Consider the following 26,305-nt stretch of genomic DNA (forward strand, 5'->3'; position numbering starts at 1 on the left):
AGTTTGCTGTGCTCCATTTTGGGGTAACTAATGACCCTTTGGTGTTCGGCCGGCAACACATCAGCAGAGGTCGAGTGGTTCAAGTCTTCCCCTCACCTCTACAGCTGGGTGTTGTATAGTGGGTTCTTCACAAGCAGTCGTCGGCCACCCCCAGAGTATGGCAAACTGCCTGACCTCCTTGAGGGTTTACGATCAATGTGCCGCAGTCATACCCGACTCTTTCACAGATGCTCCTATAAGTTCTGCTGGACATTGTGCAGTTTTACACCTATGTTCCGGCGAAGCGAGTCCAGGACAATTGTCTATGATCCTGATGTTTCAGCCTTTGTTCTGTATCTCCGCAATGATGACTTTGAGGATGCTGGGACTGATGGCCCTCTGCATCCTGCTAGTTAAGCCTGCTAGAAGCCATATGCTCGCTCTGCAGTGACATCTAAAGTACCAGTGGGCGCAGCACAAGAGATCTTTCAAGTTTGTTCCAATATTTGGAGGAGACTGCAAAAGATCTGCGGGACCATTATTGTCAGCAACAGACTCCTTTCCTTACCCAACCCAGAGCTCACTGGGTTATCGACTGATCATTTCTAGGTTGGAGAGGCCGTCTAGAGGAGACAACAGGCAACTGGTTATCCTAGGGAGGTTTGGCTCAAAATCAATCATATAAAGCTGAGACCCATCTTCTTGGGGTTGAACACCATCTTGCCCTCCACCAGCTGGTGCCGGTATTCGCGATCAACACTACGTTATGTGGTACTGCAACAAGCAGGGTGAGGTGGTATTGTGGAACCTGTGCCAGGAGGCTTTGCATATTTAGACATGGCTAGACCGTCACATTTTTCTGCTGACCCATAGCCTGGCGGGGTCCCTGAACGCCAGAGCAGACCAAGTCGTCAACACTTTGCAGATCATAAATATCAATTACATCTGGAGCAGGATGGTTTCCTCTAATTACGATCTTTTCACCACTGTCAAACTCTCAATCAGCACTTTTGCTTGTTGAAGATCAGGACTGATACGGTTTAAGTCGCCCTAGTGGCCCCAGATTGGGCATGGAGCATTTGTCCACCAATGAGGTAGCCCTGGCGTAGATCTCCATTCAGATCAGGGCAGGATCCTGCACCTAAACATGCACAATCTACATTTCCATAAATGGAGATTGAGTGGCTTTGTCTGTAATGAAACATTACCTAAACAAATGTCCAACTATAGAATAGTGCTTTTAACCTAACGCCACAACCTCAGGTGGAAGCCCGGGTGAACATTTCTGCGCTCCATCGATCGTAACCTATTGTTTGCTTTGTTCTCCCCAAGTTGGCAGGGTATGCCCAGATGTGGGTCACTTGCTCACTTTGCCACTGGATTCAAGCTAGCCTGGCTGATGAGGGCTGTTAGCCTGAAACCGGTCCCAGGATACTTGTTTCATGACCAGGAAAGACACGGCTTGGCAGTTCGGGCTGGACTGTTCCCATGAGGCACAGGGTCATGACTGATTTGTGTATAGATGTGTCTGAACTGGGGTGGCAAAGTGAGTTAAAGAACGATGAAGGATTCAAACCAGATCTGTGACTCTTGGTGAGTTTCTGAAAAGTTTCAGCACTCCATCCATCATCTCCTTGTGTTTGACAGTGGAGAGCTTTCCACCTTCCTCCCAAAGTCATGAATATCATCTTGGCAGCCAGGCCTACCTCAACCAAATCTTTATACGCCTGCTATTGGGAGAGGCCGTGGCCTGGTGTGCTGCTAAACAGATCAATGCTACGCAAACAAATTATGGACGGAATGCCGAATAAATCATACATTCTCCCCCAGTCAAAAGATCTGGGTTAAATCCATCGTTCTTTTGCTCACCATGCCACGCCAGTTTAGACGCAGCCATATGCAAATCAGTCTTGACCCTGTGACTCATGAGAATGCTCCAGACCAAACTGCCAAGCCAGGTCGTCCCTGGACTGGAAACGAGCATCCTGGGACCGGTTTCTGGGTATTACCCTTCTTCAGCCAGGCTAGCTTGAATCCAGAGGCACAGGTCCAACCTACTCCGTTCCAAACTGTCAAATTCTGTTTGTGGTGTTCCTCGCCCACCAAGGCCTTGCTTTGGGCACTGTTAAAGGTTTACCTATCTGATTTTAGCCGCCTTACAGTTGCTGGACCAGCCATCTTTATTTAAATCACATGTTGTGATGCATTTCCTCAAAGTTACAACAGTTGATTCCTCTCCCCTTTTCTTGGTTTGTTATGATCCAGTGGGACTTAGATGTGATCCTCACATTCCTAGTGTCTATTAAGCCCCTCCAAAGTGGTTCTCTCCAACTTCGTACCCTCCAGACAAATCTTTCTTGTTGCTATATAATTAGCTCGATGGGTCAACAAGTTGCAGATCCTTTGTTGGCCACCTTCCACCACTTTCTACCTGGTAAATCTGGTTCTGTGGACTCTAACCACCTTCCTCCCACAGATAACGCCTGCCAGAGCCAGGGATGGTACCACTTCATTGGTATGTGGGTTGCTGGTTTTCTCCATTAGTCAGGTTGCCACATGGGCATCAGTACATATGTTCACGAGTACTTAACGGACTCACCACTTATGAGTATTGCTTGGGTATCTATTCAAAAGCTAAGGAATCTTCAGTTGGGAATCTCTAGCAGGAGATCAAGTTGCTTATTTTTGATAAGTTTAACTGGTGGAGAGTCTATCTAACTGTTAATTCCTCAATGACCCACTTGCCACCCCCTGCTACATGGCCTAGCCCCCCGCACCCCCTCCCCCCCCATTATAAATCCCAATTTAGGAACCTGGTCGGGACCAATCTGTTTGACTCCATGTCTGTGTGTGTAAAAGTATTGAAAAAAGCAACTGACTTGAGTGTGCATGGGTGGTACCTGTATAGGCCTGTGTACGTCATATCTGGTGCAGGACTTGATTGACTCACAGTCTCGGTTTATGGAGAGGGAGGTCCTGCTGATTTTCCGAATCCAGTATGATGCCTGGGTGAGTATTCCAATTGTGAGGAATTTGCTGTTAGTTTGAGTCTCTAGCAGAGCGAGTTACCAAAGGTAATTAACTTATTCTTCAGTATGCTCTGACTACTACCTCTATAAAGTAATGTCAGATCCCATAATGAACTATGTTGCTAATCCTTGTTTGTCTAGATCTTATGGTTTTTGCTATATAGCTGCAAATAATATACCTTAATGTTCTAAAACACTAATCGGCATCTCTTGTTGTTTTAGGGGGTGGAGTTTTTTGATGAAAAGCTGAATACATTGTGTATGGCGTGGCTTGTGGATCATGGTAAGTTATGCATTCAGTGAAACAACTGACTTTATGTATGCTCTGCAATCCACTAGTTTAGCACAATAATGGGTTTCAGAGTTCCATTCTAATGACCACTCATCCACACATGGGCACATATTAAAATAGTTCAGATCATATGCATTAAGGGCATGTGCCAACTTTGCCCAGTTGTGTTTTTGTATGGACCCTAGTTGTAAATGTCCCAAGCCATCCAAAATAAAAAAATAGCCACATGCTACATCTGTGTAAAATGTTAATACTGCTATGCTGCATGCAAGCGACTTCTTGGCATACCCAAATTTGAAGTCTTATGCTATGTGCTTATGTGAATTCTGCAGTTCAAAATGTTTGCATGAATATGACACATCCGTTTAAATGATCTTAATCACTGAAGACATGATTATGGTAGTTTTACCTACCTGCATTCCTGCTCTGTTTTTAAGAGAATACTGTTTAGTGCAAAATGCACAAGGCAGCACATTTTGGATCTCTCTCATTGTGAGCAAGTTAGTCCAGTCTTCTGTGCCCTGCATTTTCTATCAAGTGCTGTTTAGGTTCCAGGCAGTTGGTCGCAGGACAGCTTATGAAACAAACCCAGACTTTATTGCCTCTGAATTTAGTCTTCATACTCTGTTCTCTTCTCTACTTTTACCTTGCTCTGTGTTCTGCTTGCCTTGCCCTGTTGGAGGTGCCATAAGCACAACCTGCCACATTTGGCAATCGAACACTCAGTAATTGCGGCCAAATCCTGCAACCTACCGCTAGTATCCTTGCATCTAAAATCCTCCATTGCACATCACAAAGACTCCCTTAAAAAGCTCCCATTATGCAGGAGTTTCAAGGTGGGACATAAAGGAGGAGACGACCCCACCTAAAGCATGTTACAAATCTCTTCAGTGCTTGTTATAGCGTTGTACAGTCTTGTAATTCCGCACAGGATTAATTTAATTGTAGCCACATCCATAGTACTGCCTGGCTCTCGACAGTGCATCTCCTTTCCACGCAGCTCTAATTGACAAAACTCTTGTTTTAGTCTTATTGCCCTCTTTACCCCAGTGTGGCCAATGCTGGCTTCCAAACATTGTGTTCGAGGCATGTGGGCTGCTGAATTCATATCTGTGCATAGATCGCCCCCTAGTGTTGGGTCCGGATGATTGCACATTGTTGTCATGGAAGAGTCTTCGAAGGATCACAAAATAGGTGGCTCCTCCCCCGGACTACAGTGCGCATGGGCATCCTCTCCATCCTCAGATTGTTTTTTTTTTCCGACATTGGGTTCGGATGTAATTTTCTTTACTCAAGTTCGGAAACTTTCTAAAAGCCAAAAGGCCTTCGGGTGTCGGTATTGTTTCGATCGGTGCCAAGATCTTGTTCCAGTTATTCTTGAACAGGACGTCAAAGAGAGCCGCGTGGCCTTTTCGACACCGGAGATGATAGTAGATGGAACGGAGCCCGTTCAAACGATGCCCCCTTTGTAACTCTAAGTACCTGCACATAGATGTACACCCGGTGTGCAACAAGTGCTTATCACCAGAGCACAATGAAGATAACTGTCTAGCTTGTGCTCGATTCAGGTCGAAGACGCTTAGACTCTGACGTGCAGCGAGGCAAACTATGTCGAAGCCGGTGCCCGACCCGGTGAATATCTTCGACACAGAAGACGAAGTAGTCGAGACTGAGGATCCAGAACAGCAGTCGGATCCCGGCTCGGAGCATGACTCCAACTATTATGAAGACGACGAGGAGAACGTCTAGGATGAAAACGTCGTCTAGGTAAGGGACGTCATCTCCCATCGGAGCCGTTGATGACGACTCTAGCGATGAACCAGGCCCAACGGTGGGTACAGGGCCCGAAACAGACACTCAAAGACTTCCAAGGGCTCAGGTCGAGGCATCGCCAGAAGGCCTTAGCCAAGATCATGAAGATCATTCTATAGCCCCGCGTCAAGGCCCGGCTACAGAATCACATGAGCCATCGGTCCAGCTACTTAAACCGAAAGCCCTCGAGTCGAAAACGAAACCGAAACTGCTGAAATCAGTCTTCGGATCGAAGAGCTCCAACCCATCGGAGTCGACGAACAAAAGGTGTCGACGACCCTGCGGGGTCGAAGGTGAAGTGTCGAACCGAAGATCAGTGCGCTAAAATCCACCATTAAATCCAAGCACGTCGAACCGACAAAGTCGACAGACAGCGACACAAAGGACTCTAGTCTCGGAAGCTTCTCGATCCGAAGCATCTAGTCGACAGGCCCCTGCTCGTCAAAGGCATCGAGTCAAAATCCAAAAGCGCCTCGAAGGATCACGTCGAGCCTCCGACGCCGCAAGCTCCAAAGTCGACGCATGGACAAACTTATTGGCGAAAAGGCAAAATCGGTCGGGCCTCTATCGACGCCAGCCCCGAGGAAGGTCAGTTTGTCTAAAGACACTGTGCCGGCAATAACATTCGGTCTGCCCCCGACTGCGCGCCCTAAAGCGCTCGATCCGAAGCCTGGGGTCGAAACGACGTGTCATTAGGAAAAAGGACACATCCTCTAGAAGAGGACGTTTTGTATCGAGAGCCCTCATATGATGACCAGTCAAAGCTACATATCTACTTCTAATCTGGTAACTTACTATCTATCAAAGGAAGATAAGGTTAGAACATACTCTGGAATCATACAAAATTCCACTCAAGAAGAAAAGGGATTCTTCAATGTCGCCTGTCCTTTTTGAGACTGTGAGGTACCATGGCCAGGACACTTCTGCATACTCTCCCACACCCACTACTGAGGATATGGGGTATGACGATGATGAACAATATCATTACCCTGCGGACACAGATCAGGATGACCAGACTCAAGCCTGGACGGACCCTGCTGACCAGGGAGAGTCACAAACTATTCCGGATACTCCTTCTTATCCTGTTAAAACTTCTACAAAAGAAGATACAGCTGCGTTCAATGCTTTGATTGAAAGGGCAGCGCTTAATCATGATGTGGACATGCATGCTGACCCAGTTGAGGAGGACTTCTTGTTCGACACTTTCTCCACTTCAGAGAAATCTGTTAACTTTACCAATGCTAAAAGGTGTCCTTAAACATGCAGGGGACATTTTCAAAGAAACCACTAGAGCAAGGGTTATCAACCCCAGGATGGAAAGAAAATAGACCGGTGCCTTTAGACCCTAAATATAGGGGACAGTTGCCATTGGACTCTCTGGTTGTCTCAAATGCTCGTAAGCGGGCCAACTCAAAACTACTGGTGATGCTCCTCCTCCAGACAAGGAATCAAAAGTATTGGAAGCTTCAGGGAAAAGGGTGGCTGCTCAAGCAGCTAATATCTGGAGAATTTCCTATACACAGGCCCTATTAGCCAGATACGATAGGGCGCATTATGACACTTTAGAGCAACTGCTTCAACATTTGCCAGAGGCCTACAAAGAAGGAGCAGAAATGCTAATCCAGGAAGGGAAGCTCATAACAAACGCATCCATCAAATGCGCGCTAGACGCAGCAGACACTGCAGCCAGGGCCTTTAGCACCAGTGTCATGCTCAGGAGACATGCTTGGTTGCGAATCACTGGGTTCAAACCTGAAATTCAGACCACATTACTGAATCCACCTGTAAACCCTGATTTTTTTTATTTATTATTTTATTTTTATTTTTTTTAATTTGGTCCTGATGTGGACACAAACAGCCAAGTCTATGGGTGCCTTGCAGTCCCAACAGTTCAGGGGAGGTTCCTTTCGTCGCTCCAGAAACAGGAGCCACGCGAGGCCAGGCATCACAACAAAGTCCATACAATAAAGGGAGCACGCAGACCACCTATAATAAAAACAATAGAGGTGGAAACACCAGCAAAGGCAGAGGACGAGGGAACATCGGATCCTCCACCAATAATAAACATTGACGTCTTGTCACTGCCCTGGACCATGTAACACCGGTCGGTGGGAGATTACAACAGTTCCTGCCAGTCTGGAAGAGCATTACCACAGACAGGTGGGTGAGACAACTTATTCAGTACTGCTATTGTCTAGAGCTCACTTCCACTCCACCCAACATACCCCCAAGACACCGTCCTATGTCCGCAGAGCACATAAACTTATTGCAGCAAGAAGTTATAAGCATGCTGCAAAAAGGGGCCATAGAACTAGTCTCCATACAGGAACAGGGCACAGGGGTATACTCTCTGTACTTCTTAATACCCAAAAAGGACGGGTCACAGGCCAATACTAGACCTCAGGCCCCTAAACCAGTACATCTTGTCAGAACACTTTCACATGCTCACTTTGCAACAGGTTCTGCCTATGCTCACTCAGGGAGACTTCCTGGCAACGCTAGACCTAAAGGACGCATACTTCCACATACCAATACATCCTGCACACAGGAAGTATCTCAGGTTTACCATTCAAAATCAACATTACCAGTTCAAGGTACTACCTTTCGGGGTAACAGCCCCCAGGGTGTTTACCAAGTACCTAGCGACGGTAGCAGCGCACTTAAGAAGATACCATGTCCACCCCTACCTGGACGACTGGCTCATCCAAGCAAAGTCAGTCCAGCAATGTGCCAGCCACATGTCTCTCACTATTCACCTCCTCCACAGCCTCGGATTCTCATTGAACTACCCAAAGTCTCATCTCCAACCCGCCCACGTACAACAGTACCTGGGAGCAACAATAGACACTCTGGTAGCAAAGGCACAGCCAAACTCAGCAAGAATCAACAGCATTCAATTACTGATTCAGAAAATCAGACCCCAACACTCGCTCCCAGCACGGGTGTTTATGCAGTTGATCGGCATGATGGCCTCCTGCAGCTTCATAGTCCCTCACGCGAGACTACACATGCGTCCGCTTCAGGAGTGCTTAGCACGGCAGTGGAACCAGGCTCAAGGACAATTGAAAGACCTAGTGTTGGTGACCGGTCGCGCATACCACTCTCTGCATTGGTGGAACCCACAAAACCTTTGCAGGGGACGACCGTTCCAAGAGCCTGCGCCACAAATAGTTTTAACGACGGACGCATCTCTCCTGGGCTGGGGAGCGCATGTCCTCCATTACACAGTACAGGGACTATGGACGACACAGCAAAGGAAGATGCATATCAACCTATTGGAACTGATGGCAATCTTCATGGCAATGAAGGCGTTCAAGGTGCATTTGTGCAACAAAGTCTTGTTGATCCGGACGGACAACATGACTGCCATGTACTACATACAGAAGCAGGGAGGGACACTCTCCACAGTTGTCACACCTAGCGCAAAGCATGTGGAAGTGGGCCATTCAAAGGAACATATTCCTCATGGCGGAACACCTCCCAGGCAGGGACAACCAGATGGCGGATCTGCTCAGCAGACACAGCCACCAGATGCACGAGTGGGAGATGCATCCCTCACTGCTACAACCGTACTTCCAGCAGTGGGGTCACCCAGAGATAGACCTGTTCGCCACAAGGGAAAACGCAAAATGCCAAAACTTCGCTGCCAGGTTTCCACATTCGCAGTCTCAGGGCAATGCGATATGGATGAACTGGTCAGGCAGGTTTGCGTACGCGTTTCCCCCAGCCCCGCTCTTACCACTAGTGGCACGCAAACTGCGACAACACTCAATGACACTCATCCTAGTTGCTCCAACGTGGGCGAGGCAACCATGGTACACCACGTTCCTAGAACTTCCCGTGGTGCCTCATCAAAGGCTGCGATTAACACCCAGTCTTAACGCAGAGCCATGGAGACATTCAGCACCCAGATCCGCAACAGTTGAACCTTGCGATCTGTCTCCTGAGGTCATAGTTTGGTTTCCTGAACTTGCCTCCTGACTGTATGGATATTATCAAAGAGGCAAGACGACCTACAACCAGAGCATGCTATGCGGCGAAGTGGAAACTATTTGTCATCTATTGTACCAATAACGACATAAATCCGCTAGATGCATCCACTCAAAACATCATATGTTACCTATTACATTTACATGGATGCAATCTACCCTACAGTTCCATACGTAAACATTTGTCTGCGGTGGCAGCTTATCTTCAGAACAGGCAACACCTTTCACTCTTCAGAGTGCCTGCTATTAAAGCTTTTATGGAAGGACTCAAACAAGTGATTCCTTTAGACACCCACCTTCACCTGTCTGGGACCTCAACTTGGTTCTAACCAGACTTATGGGCCCACCTTTCGAACCTCTACACTTGTGTGAGATTCAATTCCTAACGTGCAAAGTGGCTTTCTTAGTGGCGATTACATCACTTAGGAGAGTTAGTGAGCTACAAGCCCTAACTATTCAGGAGCCATTCATACAGATTCTTGCGAATAGGGTAGTGCTACGTACAAACCCTATATTTATGCCGAAGGTGGTATCCCAGTTTCACATCAATCAGACTATCGAACTGCCAGTGTTCTTCCCAAATCCAGATTCAGTGGCAGAAAGAGCTCTACATACACTGGATGTTAAAAGAGCTCTCCTATACTATATAGACAGAACAAAACCTTTCAGGAAAACTAAGCAACTGTTTGTTGCCTTTTCACCACAGCACAAAGACAACCTCATTTCAAAATAAGGTATAGCTAGATGGATTGTTAAGGGCATACAGATTTGTTATCAGAAGGCTAAACGCACATTAACAGTTCCCCCAAGGGCGCATTCCACACGCAAGTGAGGGGCATCCATGGCTTTCCTGGGAAACATTCCTCTAGAAGACATATTTTACCAAACACTACTGCGTAGATGTACACTCCAAACAGCAAGCAGCTGTAGGACAGGCTGTACTCAAGACTCTTTTTCAGGCTGCTGCAGCTGGCACAGGCAACCACCACTAAGAGGGAGATTGATATACATTCTATGCAGATATGAATTCAGCAGCCCACATGCCTTGAACGGAATATGCTACTTGCCAGTATGCATCTGTTCTTGGCATGTAGGGCTGCTGACATTCATATTGCCCTCCCTCCTCCCCGGTGACTGTCGCAGCTGTAGCACTCAGAATTATTCTATAGCATGGACATCACTTACTGTATCATACTCCATCCCTGCCACAATGGCGAAAAACAATCTGAGGATGGAGAAGATGCCCATGCGCACTGTAGTCCGGCGGAGGAGCCACCTATCTCGTGATACTTCGAAGACTCTTCCAGGACAACAATGTGCAATCATCCGGACCCAACACTAGCCGGCGATCTATGCACAGATATGAATGTCAGCAGCCCTACATGCCAAGAGCAGATGCATACTGGTAAGTAGCATATTCCTTCCCTTTTCAGTGCTAATCTGCTAGGTCCTGGCTATCAACCTAGTGCCTCGTTTGGCATTGGGATCTTGCATCGACGAAAGCAAAGATGGATTGTAGTGTAGTTTTGCTATTTGCCGTAAATCATGGGTGAGCAATACAGCAGCCCCTAAACCTATGGCCCTGCAGATACCAAGGTGTATACTTGTTGGCAGCACTCTATCTTCTTTTGTTATTGAAACTAAGATTTCCAAAACCGTAAGTGTGTAGACTCATGTAAACCAGCTGCACTACGCAAATCCCTTGTGCTCGAAGGCTCATTTTTTTTTATCTGACAGTGTCCTCATAGTGTCCTCGAGGGGGGCATGAGTGCTCTTGTGTCGAACGGTAAGTGTAGGCTCCTAAAAATGCGGTTTCTAGGTATCTGCTAGACCGCACATGAGCTGTCTCGAAGAGACGTGTAGTGTTGCATCTGTGGGCTTCAGCTTGCCCACAGGCTTTCCATTTGCTTGCTTCCTTGTCTCTCCCAAATCCTTTGTCCCCATTTGTCTATGGCATTAATGTGTCCTGCTTCTCCTGTGTTTTCCCACCCCTTGAGCATGGACTAAGAGCTTGTAAACATCCACTGATCCCATTTTCAAGAACTACGTTTTTTCTTTTTGGAGCACTCTATACAGTGCTCGTGTTTTCAGGTAACTCGCTCCGTCCTGTAATTTTTCTTTTTAATGCAGCTGTATATAGCGGGAACACTACCTAAATGTATTGGAGCACTTTACGTGAGCGCCAGTTACTTTACCCAAGGAATCGTTTGTGTTTTTAGGAACCGGTGGATTAAGTGATTTGCCCAAGATCACAGGATGTTGTGCCATGTCTCGAACCCGGTTTTCCAGCTCCATATTCGGCTGCTCTGTCCCAGTGCCACATTCTCTCCTCCTGTCCTGAACCGATCACTGCAAGGGCTCTTTGCACTTTAAGTTTCCATATGTTCAAGAAATAGACTCCTGAGTATTTTATAAATCTACATTGCAAGCACTTTCCGAGCTTTGTGCGGGCTGTTGACGCATCCATCTCTAACGATGGTAGGCACAGCTCCCGCTCTTTCGAGGTCCTGTCTCCCTGTAACTGGTCTTAGCTAGGCCAATAGAAGGCACAGGCAGCGGCATACTGATCTGTTCACCACAGGGTATAGCAGTGCAAGTGTGATCTGGAGTGATTAGCCACTGGATCTGAACTCTGCAGCGGGGAGTTGTTTCGGCAAGCATCATTAACCACAGCAGAGAGAACTATTATGCAAGAATGTAAGATTCTTTTCCCTCTGGATACATTAACCATCAGCAGGCAGCGAAGGAGTTGACTGGCCTGCCTATTACATGGACTGATGGCATTTCACACAAACCTAATTTATTAAACTACCAAAATAAGCTGGATTATGTGATGTGTCAAGTGTTGACACTGAGCTGGTTAATCCAAGCCACCACCTTCCAAGGATGGGCTGCTCTAAGGGTTGCCAAGCAACTCATGCACCGGTCTGTGTGAAACTTGACATTCTCTGAATTTATGGGCTATTTGTGCTCTTGCAAAGCACTTTGGTAGATTCAGAGCACTAAAATAAATGAGCCAAACTAAGTGAACGTATGAAGTACATCTCCATTCTTTAAAAGCTGCTTCACTCTCCTCCCGCTGTGTCTTCCTCCTGCCTGCTTGCCAAGTACCTCTCCCATGTCATAGGGTGTTTGATACTTTCCTCCTGCTGCCCATAGTCTTGTTTACATTATTTTGTTTGAGGCATATGAGCTGCAGATTGCAAGCTGTGCATAGATCGCCACCTAGTGTTGGGCCCGGATGTTTGCAGTTTGTTGTTGTCCTGAAAAGTTCTTTGGAAGTCACGAGATAGGGGACTCCTCCTTTGGACCACATTGCGCATGGGCATCGGCTCCATCCCCAGATTGTTTTTTCAGCCATTGGGCGCTGATGTGTTTCCTGCGCTCCGGGTAGGAACCGAATTTCCTTCGGCGCGCAATCCTCACCCAGTTCGACTGTATTGTTTCGATCGTGCTCCACATCAACACGATTCTTCACCTTCGAAGTCTTCGATTCCGGTCGTCGACAAAGGCCTTAGGGGACGACCTACATGAGGTGTGCAACCTTTGCCTCTCACCGGAGCACGAGGCTAAAGACTGTTCCGCTTGTGCCTCCTTCCACTCCAAGAAGACAATCCGGGACCGACTGGCTCGAAGAACAATGGCCCGCTTGTCCGCTTCGATCCCAGACTACATCTTCGAAGAGGGCGGCGACGTGCCAGAACACCAGCACGCTGAAGAGAGTACCAGCTCCTCAGACGCCGACGTCTAGGAAGTCACTTCAGCTCAACGGGTGTGCAACTCTGCAGCTCTGCATGCCAAGAACAGATGCATACTGGTAAGTAGCATTTTCCTTTCCCCCTAATTGTCGGATTGTAAGCCAACTGTGGTGATGCAGTTTAAGTTTTCTTTTAATAATCTACCACGTGAACGGACGTTCGTGAACACATTTCAACCTTCCCTCCGAACACGCGCCTCTTACCGGTTGTACCATATTTGCTATGAAATGTAGGCAAAGGGCATGCAATCAACGGAAGCAGGCCATAATTGTTGTCCAGCATTCCCTGTAAAGCCAAGCTCACAATAGACAGTGGCCATGAGGGTTACACGACGGCAAGTGGCACTGAGCCTCCTCTCAACCATTTTAGGGTTTTGCTCACTCCCTACGACGCCGGGCCTATTACTTGCCTTACAAATTCCTAAAAAGAATCGGCCATAACGTCGTCCCAATATGGACAAAAAATAAATGCCTCACTATCTCAAGGGATCTTTCCCGAATTCCTTAACAGGTCAAGTCATCCCCATCAAAAAACCTACAGCGGACCCGGCACAACCAAACCACTTTCGCCCAGTAACCAATATTCCATTACTTGCAAACTAATTGAGAAATATGTACAAAATCAACTGAGCCATCACAGCCCCAATTTGAAGCTGCTGGACGACTGCCAATCTGGATTCAGAAAGGGCCACAGTACGGAAACAGCGATCCTACATATAGTAGATGATGGGCTACAGGCCCTAGATCACAATCGAACATGTCTACTAGTCCTTTACCTGCCGTCTTCATTTGACACGGTAATTCATGAAAAATGACTAGCCTGGCTTCATGACAGGATGGGACTATCTGGAAATGTGCTGAAATGCTTTGAATCCTTCCTTCAGAATAGAACACAAAGATTCCTGGTCAACCAGTCACTATCCCCATCATGCCCAATTTCAATTAGAGTCCCTCAAGGATCTACACTATCTCCATCACTTTTCAACCTTTATGTCGAATCCCTTTCAGAAATTCTCTGAGACGCAAACATATCCTATCACATGTATGCGGACGACACTCTGATCTACATCAAGATCGCGTCTCTGGAAGACATAAAGTTAATGAATGAGGCCTTAAAAAGTATCATTACACTGGTTAAATAGCAATCTTCTCAAGCTAAATGCACAAAAAACTGAATTCCTATAAATTTCACCACCAAAGAACCCCACCGAAGTGAAGGAATGGACCAAACTGATCGCAGCACTAAACTACACCCCTATTCTAGTTGACTCTGCGAAATCGCTAGGAATCTGCTGGATAAGAACCTAGAAATTAAAGCCCACATCAAATCAATGGCAAAATGTGCCCGATTTCACTTGAACTATATTAGAAAAGTGAAACCATTCATTTCTACGGCGGACCTCAAATTGGCAGTCCAGTCCTTAGTTATCTCAAGGATTAAATATGGATGTACAACTTTAACAGGTCTATCAAGAACTTCCACAGCACCACTAAACGCATGTCTCAATGCAGCCGCAGGAATCCTCACCGGATCTCGGAAATTCGACCATATCTCCCCACACCTGAAATTGTAAAACTGGGTACCGTATGAAGGCAGAATTCAACTTAAACTGGCATGGATTACCCACAAAGCGCTCCACTACAAAACACCAAGGTACTTAGCCCAGAAAATTGAGCTATCAGTGGGAAGCAGATCAGCCAGGAGTGCCAGGGAGCTGTTGCTGAAACCACCCATCTTTCGGAAGAAGAAAACATATGACAGAGCTTTCTCCGGAGCAGCCCCCAGAATCTGGAACTCACTCCCACCAAACATTAGTAAAATTCAGAACACGGCAACATTCAAGATGGAAGCGAATATCTTCCTAATGAGCAAGTTCCTTCCGTAGGCAAAACTGTTCATCACTAGCACCGTGATATAGGTGTTTCCAATACAGAACAATGTATGTAAAGATGAAGTCACCAGTTATGCTGAGATAATCTGTTCGAGGCATATGAGCTGCAGATTACACACTATGCATAGATGGCCACCTAGTGTTGGGCCCGGATGTTTGCAGTTCGTTTTGTTGTAGAAAAGTCTTTGGAAGTCACAGGATAGGTGACTCCTCCTTTGGATGATACTGCGCATGGGCATGGGCTCCATCCCCAGATTGTTTTTTCCACCACTGGGCTCGGATGTGTTTCCAGCGCTCCGTGTTGGAACCGATTTCCTTCAGCGCGCAATCCTCACCAACTCACAGAAATTATGTATTGAACGCTTTTCCAGTCGACACTACTCTTCAACACCGAAAACTTCGATTCCGGTTGTCGTCGACGGCCTTCGGCCCTAACTAGGCCTCTACTGCAGCTCATGGAAAGGACGCCATTTAAAAAGTGTCCTCAATGTGGGTCAAAGTTTCCCCACACCGACCTTCATGAAGTGTGTAACATTTGCCTCTCACGGGAGGATGAGTCCAGAGACTGTTCCGCTTGTGCCTCTTTCCGCTCCAAGAAGACTATCCAGGACCAAAGAGCGAGGCGAACAATGGCTCGATCTTCAGCTTCGATTCATGACGACATCTTCGAGGAAGGCGTCAACGTACCAGAACAACACGACTTCGACAGCAATTCCAAGGCAGAAGACTCCGAAGTCAAGGACATCACTCCAGCACAGCGGGTCGTAGACATCGACCCTTCCTCGACACACCCATAGAAGGCCCGACACACTGCTTCTACTTCCCCACCTTCGGGCCTGGCTAAGAAGCTAATGAAGCCTTCAGGCGACTCGGGCTCGAGTCTGCCTTCGCACGGTGCCGTCGCACACTTACCGGCACCGAACAAGACCACTTCACCGGCCACGCCGACATCCAAACCATCGGCGCTGACACATACCACTACTCCTTCGGCACTGAAACCCAGGTCGGAACCAAGCAAACCCGATTCGGAAAAACCATCAGATCCAAAACACATACCGGTGCCGAAAAATCCTCAACCGAAAAAAGCTTCGGAGCCGAAAAAGACTTCTGCTTCTCCGGTTAAAGACATTGCCAAAAACCCAAAACAAACCGCTTCGGTGCCAAAACCTTCCTCCGCACCAAAAGATCTGCCTCCTGCAGAGGAGGAGGAGGGGGGGGGGGGGAGACATGCCTGATCCAGCTACTCCTACAGGATCACCTGACCCGTGGGATGATTAGAACACCCCAGATGTCCCTCAGGATGACATATACCCCTCAAGGCCTTCCCCACCAGAAGACACTATGGGTTTCAATCAATTAATTCACAGGGCTGCGCAATATCATGGGGTAGACATGCATACAGACCCTGTAGATGAAGTGCACAAAGGTCCTCATCCATTTTACCAATGCTTAACCCCTTAGCTGCTCATGACGAGCTCAGCTCGTCATGCAGTACACTAATTGTGTGCTCATGACGAGCTGAGCTCGACATGAACAATGGGATATAACAACTTCCAGCACAGGAGAGGAATCGGCTTAGCAGTCATGTGGTTAAAGGAGTGATTAAGCATGCTCCTGAAGTCTTCAAAGACACAGTCAGAACTCGGGTCATTAACCCTCCCATAGAGAAAAAATATAAAGCTGCTCCCTCAGACCCAGCATATATTAACCCCTTCGACGCTGATGACGAGCTCAGCTCGTCATCAGCCACGGGTGGCGTGTGCTGATGACGAGCGGAGCTCGTCATGTAACGCGGAAAAGGGAAAACAGCCGCACAGCGCAAAAATCACCGCAGCAGCGATACGGTTAAAGGTCCTGTACCACTAGACTCGCTTGTAGTTTCCAATGCACGCAAGAGAGCAAACTCACAAACAGGTGAAGCTCCACCATCAGATAAAGAGTCTAAGCTACTTGATGCATCAGGGAAAAGAATGGCGTCTCAAGCAGCAAACATGTGGCGTATCACCAATACACAGGCATTATTAGCCAGATATGACAGGGCACATTATGACGAATTAGAATCATTAATGAGGCACCTCCCTGATGAGTACAAGGATAGAGCAAATGCACTTATCCAAGAGGGGGAAAACATCACAGACCTCTATTCGGTGTGCACTGGATGCAGCAGATACTGCCTCTAGGGCAGTTAACACCAGCGTCTTATTACGTACGCCATTCTTGATCAACCCTTTGATGAGCAACACCTATTCGGACCCAACGTAGATGTATCACTTGAAAAAATGAAAGGATGCAGATACCGCCAAATCTATGGGAGCCCTGCAGTTGCAGGCTCCCAGACGTTCATTTTGTCGCTCATCCTATCGAGGTGACACCAGGGGATACTCTTCGGACACAGCTTCTACCTCGTACAAAGCCCTTACACAGTCCACTTACAGCGAGGGCTACCAAAGGGGTGGTTACAGGGGTAACCATAACAAAGGCAGAGGTAAAAATAACAACTTACGATCTGCCACTACCCCTGCCCAATGACTTCCTTCCCCTTTCCCCGTCCCATTCCACTCCTGTCAGGGGACGACTCAACAATACCTGCCAGCTTGGGAAAACATCACATCAGACAGGTGGGTGCTCCAAATAATTCAGACGGATTACTGTCTAAAACTAACATACACCCCCCCCAAACATAACACCCAAGCAACGTCCAATGTCACAAGAACATTTGTAACACTGCTCAGACAGGAGGTAATATCCCTCCTGCAGAAAAATGCAATAGTAATAGTTCCAGAGCATCAGAAAAACAAAGGAGTATACGCGCTATATTTCCTAATACCAAAGGACGGATCTTTAAGACCCATCCTAGACATCAGACCTCTAAACATTTACATACAGTCGGACCATTTTCACATGGTCACACCAACAAGTCCTTCCACTTCTGGTACTAAACGACTTCCTGGTCACACTAGATCTCAAGGACGCCTACTTCCATATTCCCATCCACACAGCGTACAGAAAATCTCAGTTTTGTGCTAGAAGGGCAGCACTACCAGTTCAAAGTGCTCCCATTCGGAGTCACAACAGCGCCGAGGGTGTTTACCAAATGCCTAGGAGTAGTAGCAGCACACTTAAGAAGACCACATATTCATGTCTTCCCATATCTAGACGACTGGCTCATAAAAGCCAGCTCATACAGCCAGTGTGTACAACACACTCACGCTACTATTCAACTGCTTTACGACTTGGGATTCACAGTAAATCGCACCAAATCGAATCTGCAACCCTCGCACATACAACAGTATCTCGGCGCTACAATAAACACCCAACTAACACTAGCTTATCCCTCTCCAGCCAGGATAACAAATGTACAAACTCTCCTAACAAAATTCAAATCGCAACACTCGCTACCAGCTCGAGTGTTCATGCAGCTCATAGGAATGATGGCATCTTGCATATTTGTAGTACCTCAAGCAAGACTGCATATGCGTCCACTTCAAGAGTGCCTAGCACGCCAATGGAACCAGGCTCAAGGTCAACTAACAGACCTAGTGTTGGTAGACTGTCTGACTCATTGTTCTCTGCAATGGTGGAACACCAAAAACCTTTCCAAAGGGCGACCGTTTCTAGAGTCATTTCCTCAAATAGTCATGACAGCGGATGCATCGCTCTCCGGCTGGGGAGCTCACCTACTGCATCACACCATGCAAGGCAAGTGGACACCGCAACAGAAGTTACTCCACATCAATCATTTGGAGTTGCTAGCTGTGTTTCTAGCCCTAAAAGCATTTCAAATTCAAGTGTCAGGCAAAGGTGTCTTAGTCCGCACAGACAATATGACGGCTATGTACTACATAAACAAACAAGGGGGAACACACTCTCTGCAGCTCTGTTAGCACAGCAGATATGGCGATGGGCTATACCACTAAAGATCTTCCTCTTAGCCGAACACGTCCCAGGAGTACAAAACACTATGGCAGATCTCCTAAGTCGACAAACACAGCAGATCCACAAGTGGGAACTTCATCCGCAAGTTCTTCATCCGTTCTTTCAAAGGTGGGGACAACCTCAGATAGACCTCCTTGCCACCCACGAAAACACAAAATGCCCAAACTTTGCCGCCAGATACCCATACCATTGTCCAAAGGCAATGCGATATGGATGAACTGGTCAAAACTATTTGGGTACGCTTTTCCTAATCTCCCACTACTTCCTTTAGTGGTACGCAAACTACTACATTCCCTGACGTTCATTCTAGTTGCTCCAACTTGGGCCAGACAACCGTGGTACACCACGCTGTTGCAGATGTCTGTAGTACCACACCAAAAACTAAACCTACCTCCACGCCTATTAACACAGAACCATGGAGAGATCAGACACCCGGACCCAGCTTAGCTCAACCTAGCGATCTGGCCCATAGTTTGGTTACCTCAACCTTCCTCCAGAATGTATGAACATTATTAACCCCTTCGCTGCGGATGACCAAGCCAGCTCGTCATGGGCGTTACCTGCGCTACGCGGATGACGAGCTGGCTTTGTCACAAACCGCGAGATTTTCGAATCTTCAGCGCACAGCGGGAAAACCCGTAGCGCGCATGCGGTTAAAGAAGCTAGACGTCCCACTACTAGAGCATTTTATGCTGCAAAGTGGAAACTCTTTGTCATAAACTGCCAAAACAACCAAATAAATCCCTTAGACTTGTCTATTCAACACATCATAGGATATCTATTACACCTTCAAAAGTGTAGTTTAGCCTATAGGTTTATCAGACTACACCTTGCTGCCATTGCAGCATATTTACAAAATAGACAACCTCTATCTCTTTTTTTAGAGTACCAGCTATAAAGGCTTTCATGGAAGGACTCAAAAGAATAATTCCTCCCAGAACGCCACCTGCACCAGTGTGGAACTTAAACATTGTTCTTACAAGATTAATGGGTCCCCCCTTTGAACCATTACATAAATGTGAATTGCAATTCCTAACCTGAAAAGTAGCTTTCCTAGTAGCAATTACTGCTCTCAGAAGGGTTAGTGAACTACAAGCATTTACCATTCAAGAACCTTTTCTGCAAATGCATCATAACAAAGTGGTTCTTCGTACTAATCCTAAATTCCTTCCTAAAGACATTTCACCATTCCATCTAAATCAATTAGTTAAGCTGCCCGTATTTTTCTTGCAGCCTCAAACTGTCGCAGAAAGAGCTCTAGACACCTTAGATGTCAAAAGAGCATTACTGTACTATATCGAAAGGACACACACTTTTCGTAAAACAAAACAACTTTTTGTGTCCTTTTCAGCGCCACATAAAGGCAACTCCATATCAAAATCGGGGATCGCTAGGTGAATTGTTAAATGCATACAAATGTTACCAGAAAGCCAAACGTACGTTAACAATTCCTCCAAAAGCCCATTCAACAAGGAAGATGGGGGCTTCAATGGCATTCTTGGGGAACATTCCCCTAGATATATGCAGAGCAGCTACATGGCTTACACCGCGCACATTCACAAAGCATTACTGTGTAGATGTGCAAACTAAACAACAAGCCACTGTGGGCCAGGCTGTACTAAAAACACTGTTTCAAACAACTGCAACAGATACTGGTGGTCGCCACTAGGTGTGGGTACTGCTATACAATCTATGCATAGTGTGTAATATGCAGCTCATATGCCTCTAACGGAAAATGCTACTTAACAGTATGCATCTGTTCTTGGCATGTAGAGCTGCAGAGTTGCACACGCCCACCCGCCTACCTTTATCTGTTCCAGTATTATCTTAATTAGATGCAAATCACATGGACATCACTACCTCTTGTATAGCTCCATCACTTCCCTAATGGCGAAAAACCATCTGGGGATGGAGCCGATGCCCATCCGCAGTATCATCCAAAGGAGGCGTCACCTATCCCGTGACTTCCAAAGACTTTTCTACAACAAAACAAACTGCAAACATCCGGGCCCAACACTAGGTGGCCATCTATGCATAGTGTAACTCTGCAGCTCTACATGCCAAGAACAGATGCATACTGGTAAGTAGCATTTTTCTTAATGGTACTGTACTACTCGCGACTCGTTGTGATGTAGAATGCACGGAAAAAGACACATCGGAACTATTTGTATAGGAATACTGTTACACCTTGTACACTAATCAGTTCCAAAAAATGTTTTGAAACCAAGAGACATGTACAGGAATATTATATATAAAACCTATCATGTCACTGTGTATATTTATGTTCATACTGCTATACAAGCTGTATCTCAAACCTACCTCATGTAACTGTGAAGCGGTCTGATGACCAAGGGTCACGTTCGCGCTATATAAAGCACTTTAAATAAAACTTGTATACTTTCACTTTGCTCTGTTTGTTTATGCGCACTACTTTTTTGGTTGGTTTCTTCGCGTCTTGTTCGTAGCATTAATTTTGTTTTATTTGTTGAATATTTTATAATCTGCAGTACTTCGTATATGTGAGGCTTGTAATGGGTTTTGGCTGCACAGCGCTAAAACAAGCCATAACATTTCCTGCTGTATTTTATATATGTGCTGCTTCTAAATAGGTTTCGGCTGCATAGTGGGAAAACACGCTGTATCATTTGCTGTGGCAGCATCCATTTTGTTTCCTTTCTTTTATATTTTATCAACGTGTCGTAACGTTTGCCAAGGCAGCATCCTTTTTGTTAATTTTGTTCTATATTTTATAATTGGCTGTCATTTTTATGTGTTGCTTGTTTTGTGTGCCCTTGTCGTTTCCCGAGGGCTGTGGGAAGTTTGCAGGGGCAAATCCTTTGTTTCTATGAGGTGTGGGCCATCCGGCTGAATTCTTCTAAGGTAGGAACGTTCCATTTATTAACTGTCAGGAGCATGATCTGTTGAAGTTAGTTTTCCTTTTGTTCCCCTGGGACCACTTCCAGTGCCGTGTACCATGGCATCTTTAGCGCCGCTTTCATCCACGGGTGCACAGGTGACGCTTCTTCTCTAACTGGGACTGCATAAGTGCTGCTTGTTTTCTTTTAATGACCGCTGCTTGGGCGCCGCTTAGTCCTTACTACTGTGGCTCAGGCAACCGTTTTTTTTCTGCAGCTGTTCAGGTGATTATGGCTGCCCTTATGCCGTTTTATGCTAGGGTGCCGCTTCTAGCACCTCTGCTGTACAGGTACCGCTTCCATATTACGGTGTCTGCTCTGCTCCCGCTACCAGATTCTGCACAGGCACTGTTTTCTACTGTGGCTGCAGACAGGCCACTTGTTTAGGTCTTGCTAGAGCCAGCGCATGCGCTGGTCTGGCGAGACATTTTAGTAAGCAGGTTTTTCAAGTGCTGCTAAAAGGCTTTTGCCGGCCACCAGCTTGCTATTACGCACACAAGCGCACGCTGTTGCTGAATTTTCGCGCGCACACAACTCCTGTTCGCGCCCGCTCGTACATTACTGTCTTGTTTAACATCTTTCCTCCGTCGCTGCGCTTAATCGTGTTCTCTTTTACTTTCGCTGCTGCGCGGCCGTGTCACTTTCACGGCTGAGCTGCCAATGCTTGTTTTTCTTAAAATTTTGCCACTCTGCAAACAATTTAAAATGACTCCTTTACATCTATTTCCCCAACAGCAAAGTCAGTCATGCTGCAGATCTAAAAGTTTTACTACCTGGGAACCTCTTCACATTGGGGAGCCCCAAACTTATACTGTCCTTTCGAATGAACAGTTCTGCATAGTTGGAGTGTCAGTGTGGTGCAAACTACAGATCGGTCACCAACCTAGACGTAAGGTTTTGTCATCTAAGGGCTTCACGTTTAGCAAATGACTGTTCATTACTCTGTAATCCTCCAAGCATACTGCCTTCTGTAATTACCCAACATACATACGCAGTCCTGCTGCAAATCGAGGGGCAGTATATGCCTCAGCCAGTGCCCTCTTCCCTAAGTGGTGCACCACTGTTTTCTACCATAATATTTACCCCATGGCATCTGAACAGTGCTTGCTTACGCTTGGACAATATCTTAGTACCACTTTATCAGCTGTCCCCACCAAATAAACTGCATACCATATGAAATCTTTATGGACATCTCCAACCCTTAGGAGCTTTTACAGTGCGCCAACTACGCATTTGATAGTGATCACCGACCCCACTACCGATATATAGCAAAATTGCATTTAAACAGGATGTGCTGAATCCTAATAAGTGCCTTTGAAAACTTGAACATGCTCCAGAGTTATTCCAACGAGCCCTAAATAGTCCAATCCCTTTTCTCATAATGCATCCGAATCTCCTTATTTCAAACAACTTGGTTGGACAGCTATTTTATGCTGTTTGAAATATCCTGCGCCTCTGTTAGTTGTGATGTTAGAGGGGCAAACCTAATTATATGAAGACTGGCGGGCGTCATTACAGAAGTGAAGTATAAACATTTCTAAAGCTTGTTTAAACTGTACAGAGGAAGCTCAGCAAAAAGGTTGCATAAATTTGAGCTGGCCATCCTGAGGGTCTCCTTTTGGCGAGCTAACTTCCATTAAACCACATCGTCTCAGTTCAGCTTGTAGTCGACGTAAAAACTGGTTCGAGGCATGTGGGCTGCTGAATTCATATCTGTGCATAGATCGCCGCCTAGTGTTGGGTCCGGATGATTGCACATTGTTGTCCTGGAAGAGTCTTCGAAGTATCACGAGATAGGTGGCTCCTCCCCTGGACTACAGTGCGCATGGGCATCGCCTCCATCCCCAGATTGTTTTTTTCCGCCATTGGGTTCGGATGTGTTTCGGTTCCCTCTGTCGGAACCGATAGTTGTTCAACTTTTCTACTCGAGACCAAAAGGTCTTTAGGCTGGGCGTCGGTATAGTTGCGTTCGGGTTTCTTGTCTGACTCTCAGCTCCGAACTCTTGCTACCCTTCCGCGTGCTTTCGGCGCGGACGGGCCTACACTACATTTCTGCTATGGAGCGGACACCGTTTAAGAAGTGCCCGGTGTGTAACTCCAAATATTCACACCTCGACGTGCACCCCGTGTGCAATACATGCTTGTCACCGGACCATAACGAAGACCGCTGCATGGCGTGTTCGAAATTCCGGTGCAAGAAGACTCTGAAGATTCGTCGAGCCAACAGGCTCCAGGCTAAGTTCTCGGCTACCGCGGCGCCCCCACCAGACGACATTTTCCAAGAATCTGTTGGAGACGAGGACGACTTACAAGGTTCGGAATCTGGTCCCGCGTCCGAAGGGGAGGCCTACGACGCGGGTGATGAGGACTTTGACGAAGTCGCCGACGAGGTAGGGGACGACGAGCGGGCTATTGCCACTGTAGGGGATAGCTCGGAGGAGGAGCATCCCCAACCAGACTCAGGGGTCAATCCCCTTCATACGGCCCAGGTCGAGGGATCGCCTTCGGGCCTTACCCAAGATCTACTTATACGTCCCCGCCTCCGGGCCCGGTCACGGACATTTCTGAGGCGCCATTCTCGTTGAAGAAAACGAAAGTGAAGCCGTCTGGTCACGCACCCTCGGATGCGAAACCGAAAGTGAAAGTTGCGCTGGGGCAGAAGGTTCTGGAGGCGTCAACTTCCAAAAAGTTCAAGATGGCCGACTTGAAGAGCCACGCCAAGATGGCCGACCCGAAGCCCTCGGGGTCGGCGCCGAAGGCGAAGTCGACCGACGCGTCGGCGCCGAAAGGGGTCGTGGACCCGAAGACGGCTCCAAAGAAGCGTCAGGGCGACGACGCGCACAGGGCCCTTGGGGAGAGGGCGCGTGAGGTGTCGGCCCCGAAGAAGGTACCTGCCATCGATCCGACTCTCGACGCGGGACAATCGCTCGAGCCGGTCAAGCCCTCTCCGGCCTTAACGAAGAAGGTAGCGGAATCCCTGCAGCGGATACGGAAGGGCGGTGTGGTTCCCGATCAGGACACTGTGGCGCCTAAGCTCACGCCGAAGCCTGCGAAGGCGCAGACGCCTATCCGTTTTACCCTGCCGCCCAAGTCGACGCCGAAGGCTTTCGCGCCGAAACTGGGCGGGCCCTCGAAGGAGGTATTGACGCCGAAAGCTGCCTTGGTGGTGTCAAAGCTTCGGCTCCAGCCGCTTGCTGAAGAGGAACGTCGAGAGGTCATCATCGACGCCAACACCGGGAAACTGTCTCTCTTCAAGAGGAAGATCACCACGGAGCCGGTGTTGGAACATTTTCGGATCCCTCTCAAAAATAAGAGGGACTCTGTGGAATCTTCGGCTCTGGTAGAACCTATGTCTCCACAAGCCCTAGGACACTCGCCAACGCATTCCGCCGCAGGCGATGCGGACGACGAAGACGCAGAGTACAACTATCCGGCGTACTCGGATCCGGAGGAGGAGCACGAACCTTGGTCGGCCGGAGGACCCGCAGTCGGGCCAGGACACGCAACTTTTTGCGGCCAAAACGTCCCCGACGGAGGACTCGGCGGCCTTCAACGCTCTGATCGAGAGAGCTGCGGCTAACCACGACGTCGAGCTCCACTCGGACCCTGTGGATGTGGACTTTTTATTCGACACTTTCTCAGTGGCTGAGAAGTCAGTCAAAACACTACCAATGCTTAAGGGGGTGCTCAAACACGCAACGGAGGTCTTCAAAGAGCCCACCCGGGCGCGTGTCGTCAACCCTCTCATTGACAAAAAATATAAGGCAGCGCCCTCGGATCCAACATACATCAAGGGACACTTGCCACTGGACTCGTTGGTTGTTTCCAAAGCTCGGAAGAGGGCGAACTCGCAGACCACTGGTGACGCTCCTCCCCCAGACAAAGAGTCCAAGATCTTTGAGGCCTCAGGCAAACGAATTGCTGCACAGGCAGCTAATATTTGGAGAATCTCTAACACACAGGCCCTACTTGCACGCTATGATAGGGCTCATTATGACACCTTAGAATCACTACTGCAACACTTGCCTGACCAGTACAAGGAGGCAGGAGAAATGCTGATTCAGGAAGGAAAGCTCATCACGAATGCATCTATAAAATGTGCACTAGATGTGGCGGATACAGCCTCCAGGGCGATCAACACCAGTGTGTTGCTTAGACGGCATGCTTGGCTTAGAATTTCAGGGTTCAAACCCGACATTCAAACCACAATACTGAATCAAACAGTTAATCCTGACCACCTGTTTGGTCCTGAGGTGGATGCGACACTGGAAAAGATGAAAAAAGATACGGAGACTGCCAAGTCTATGGGGGCCCTCCAAAGTCAGCAGTTTCGGAGTGGTTTCTTTCGCCGCTCCAATTCCAGAGGCACCTCAAGAGGTCAGGCATCGCAGTCCACACAGTATTACAAGAGTAACACCCAAACCTCGTACAGCAACAAGGGTAGAGGTGGCTACAGAGGCAATAACGTCAAGGGCAGGGGACATGGAAACAACAGCTCCAGGTCCACCACCGCCAACAAGCAGTGACGTCTTGTCACTGCCCCCCGACCATACAACACCGGTCGGGGGGAGACTCCAGCAGTTCCTGCCAGCGTGGAGATCCATCACCACGGACAGGTGGGTCAAGTCTCTTATCCAGTACGGGTACTGTCTGGAACTTACTTCCATTCCACCAAACATACCCCCAACGAGCCGTCCTATGTCC

The 26,305-nt window shown here is 47.6% G+C and overlaps 1 protein-coding gene across 1 annotated transcript in view; it reads left to right on the top strand.

The window, feature by feature from the left end:
* PPP2R1B (protein phosphatase 2 scaffold subunit Abeta) overlaps positions 1-26,305 on the top strand; it is a 112,165-nt gene that overhangs the window by 63,251 nt on the left and 22,609 nt on the right. The window contains exon 11 of the mRNA XM_086957176.1: positions 3,231-3,291. Coding sequence (XP_086813302.1) covers positions 3,231-3,291 — 61 coding nt within the window. The remainder of the gene's footprint in view (positions 1-3,230; positions 3,292-26,305) is intronic.

This window comes from Lissotriton vulgaris, chromosome 2_1, assembly GCF_964263255.1.
Source record: "Lissotriton vulgaris chromosome 2_1, aLisVul1.2, whole genome shotgun sequence".
Taxonomy (NCBI): Eukaryota; Metazoa; Chordata; class Amphibia; order Caudata; family Salamandridae; genus Lissotriton; species Lissotriton vulgaris.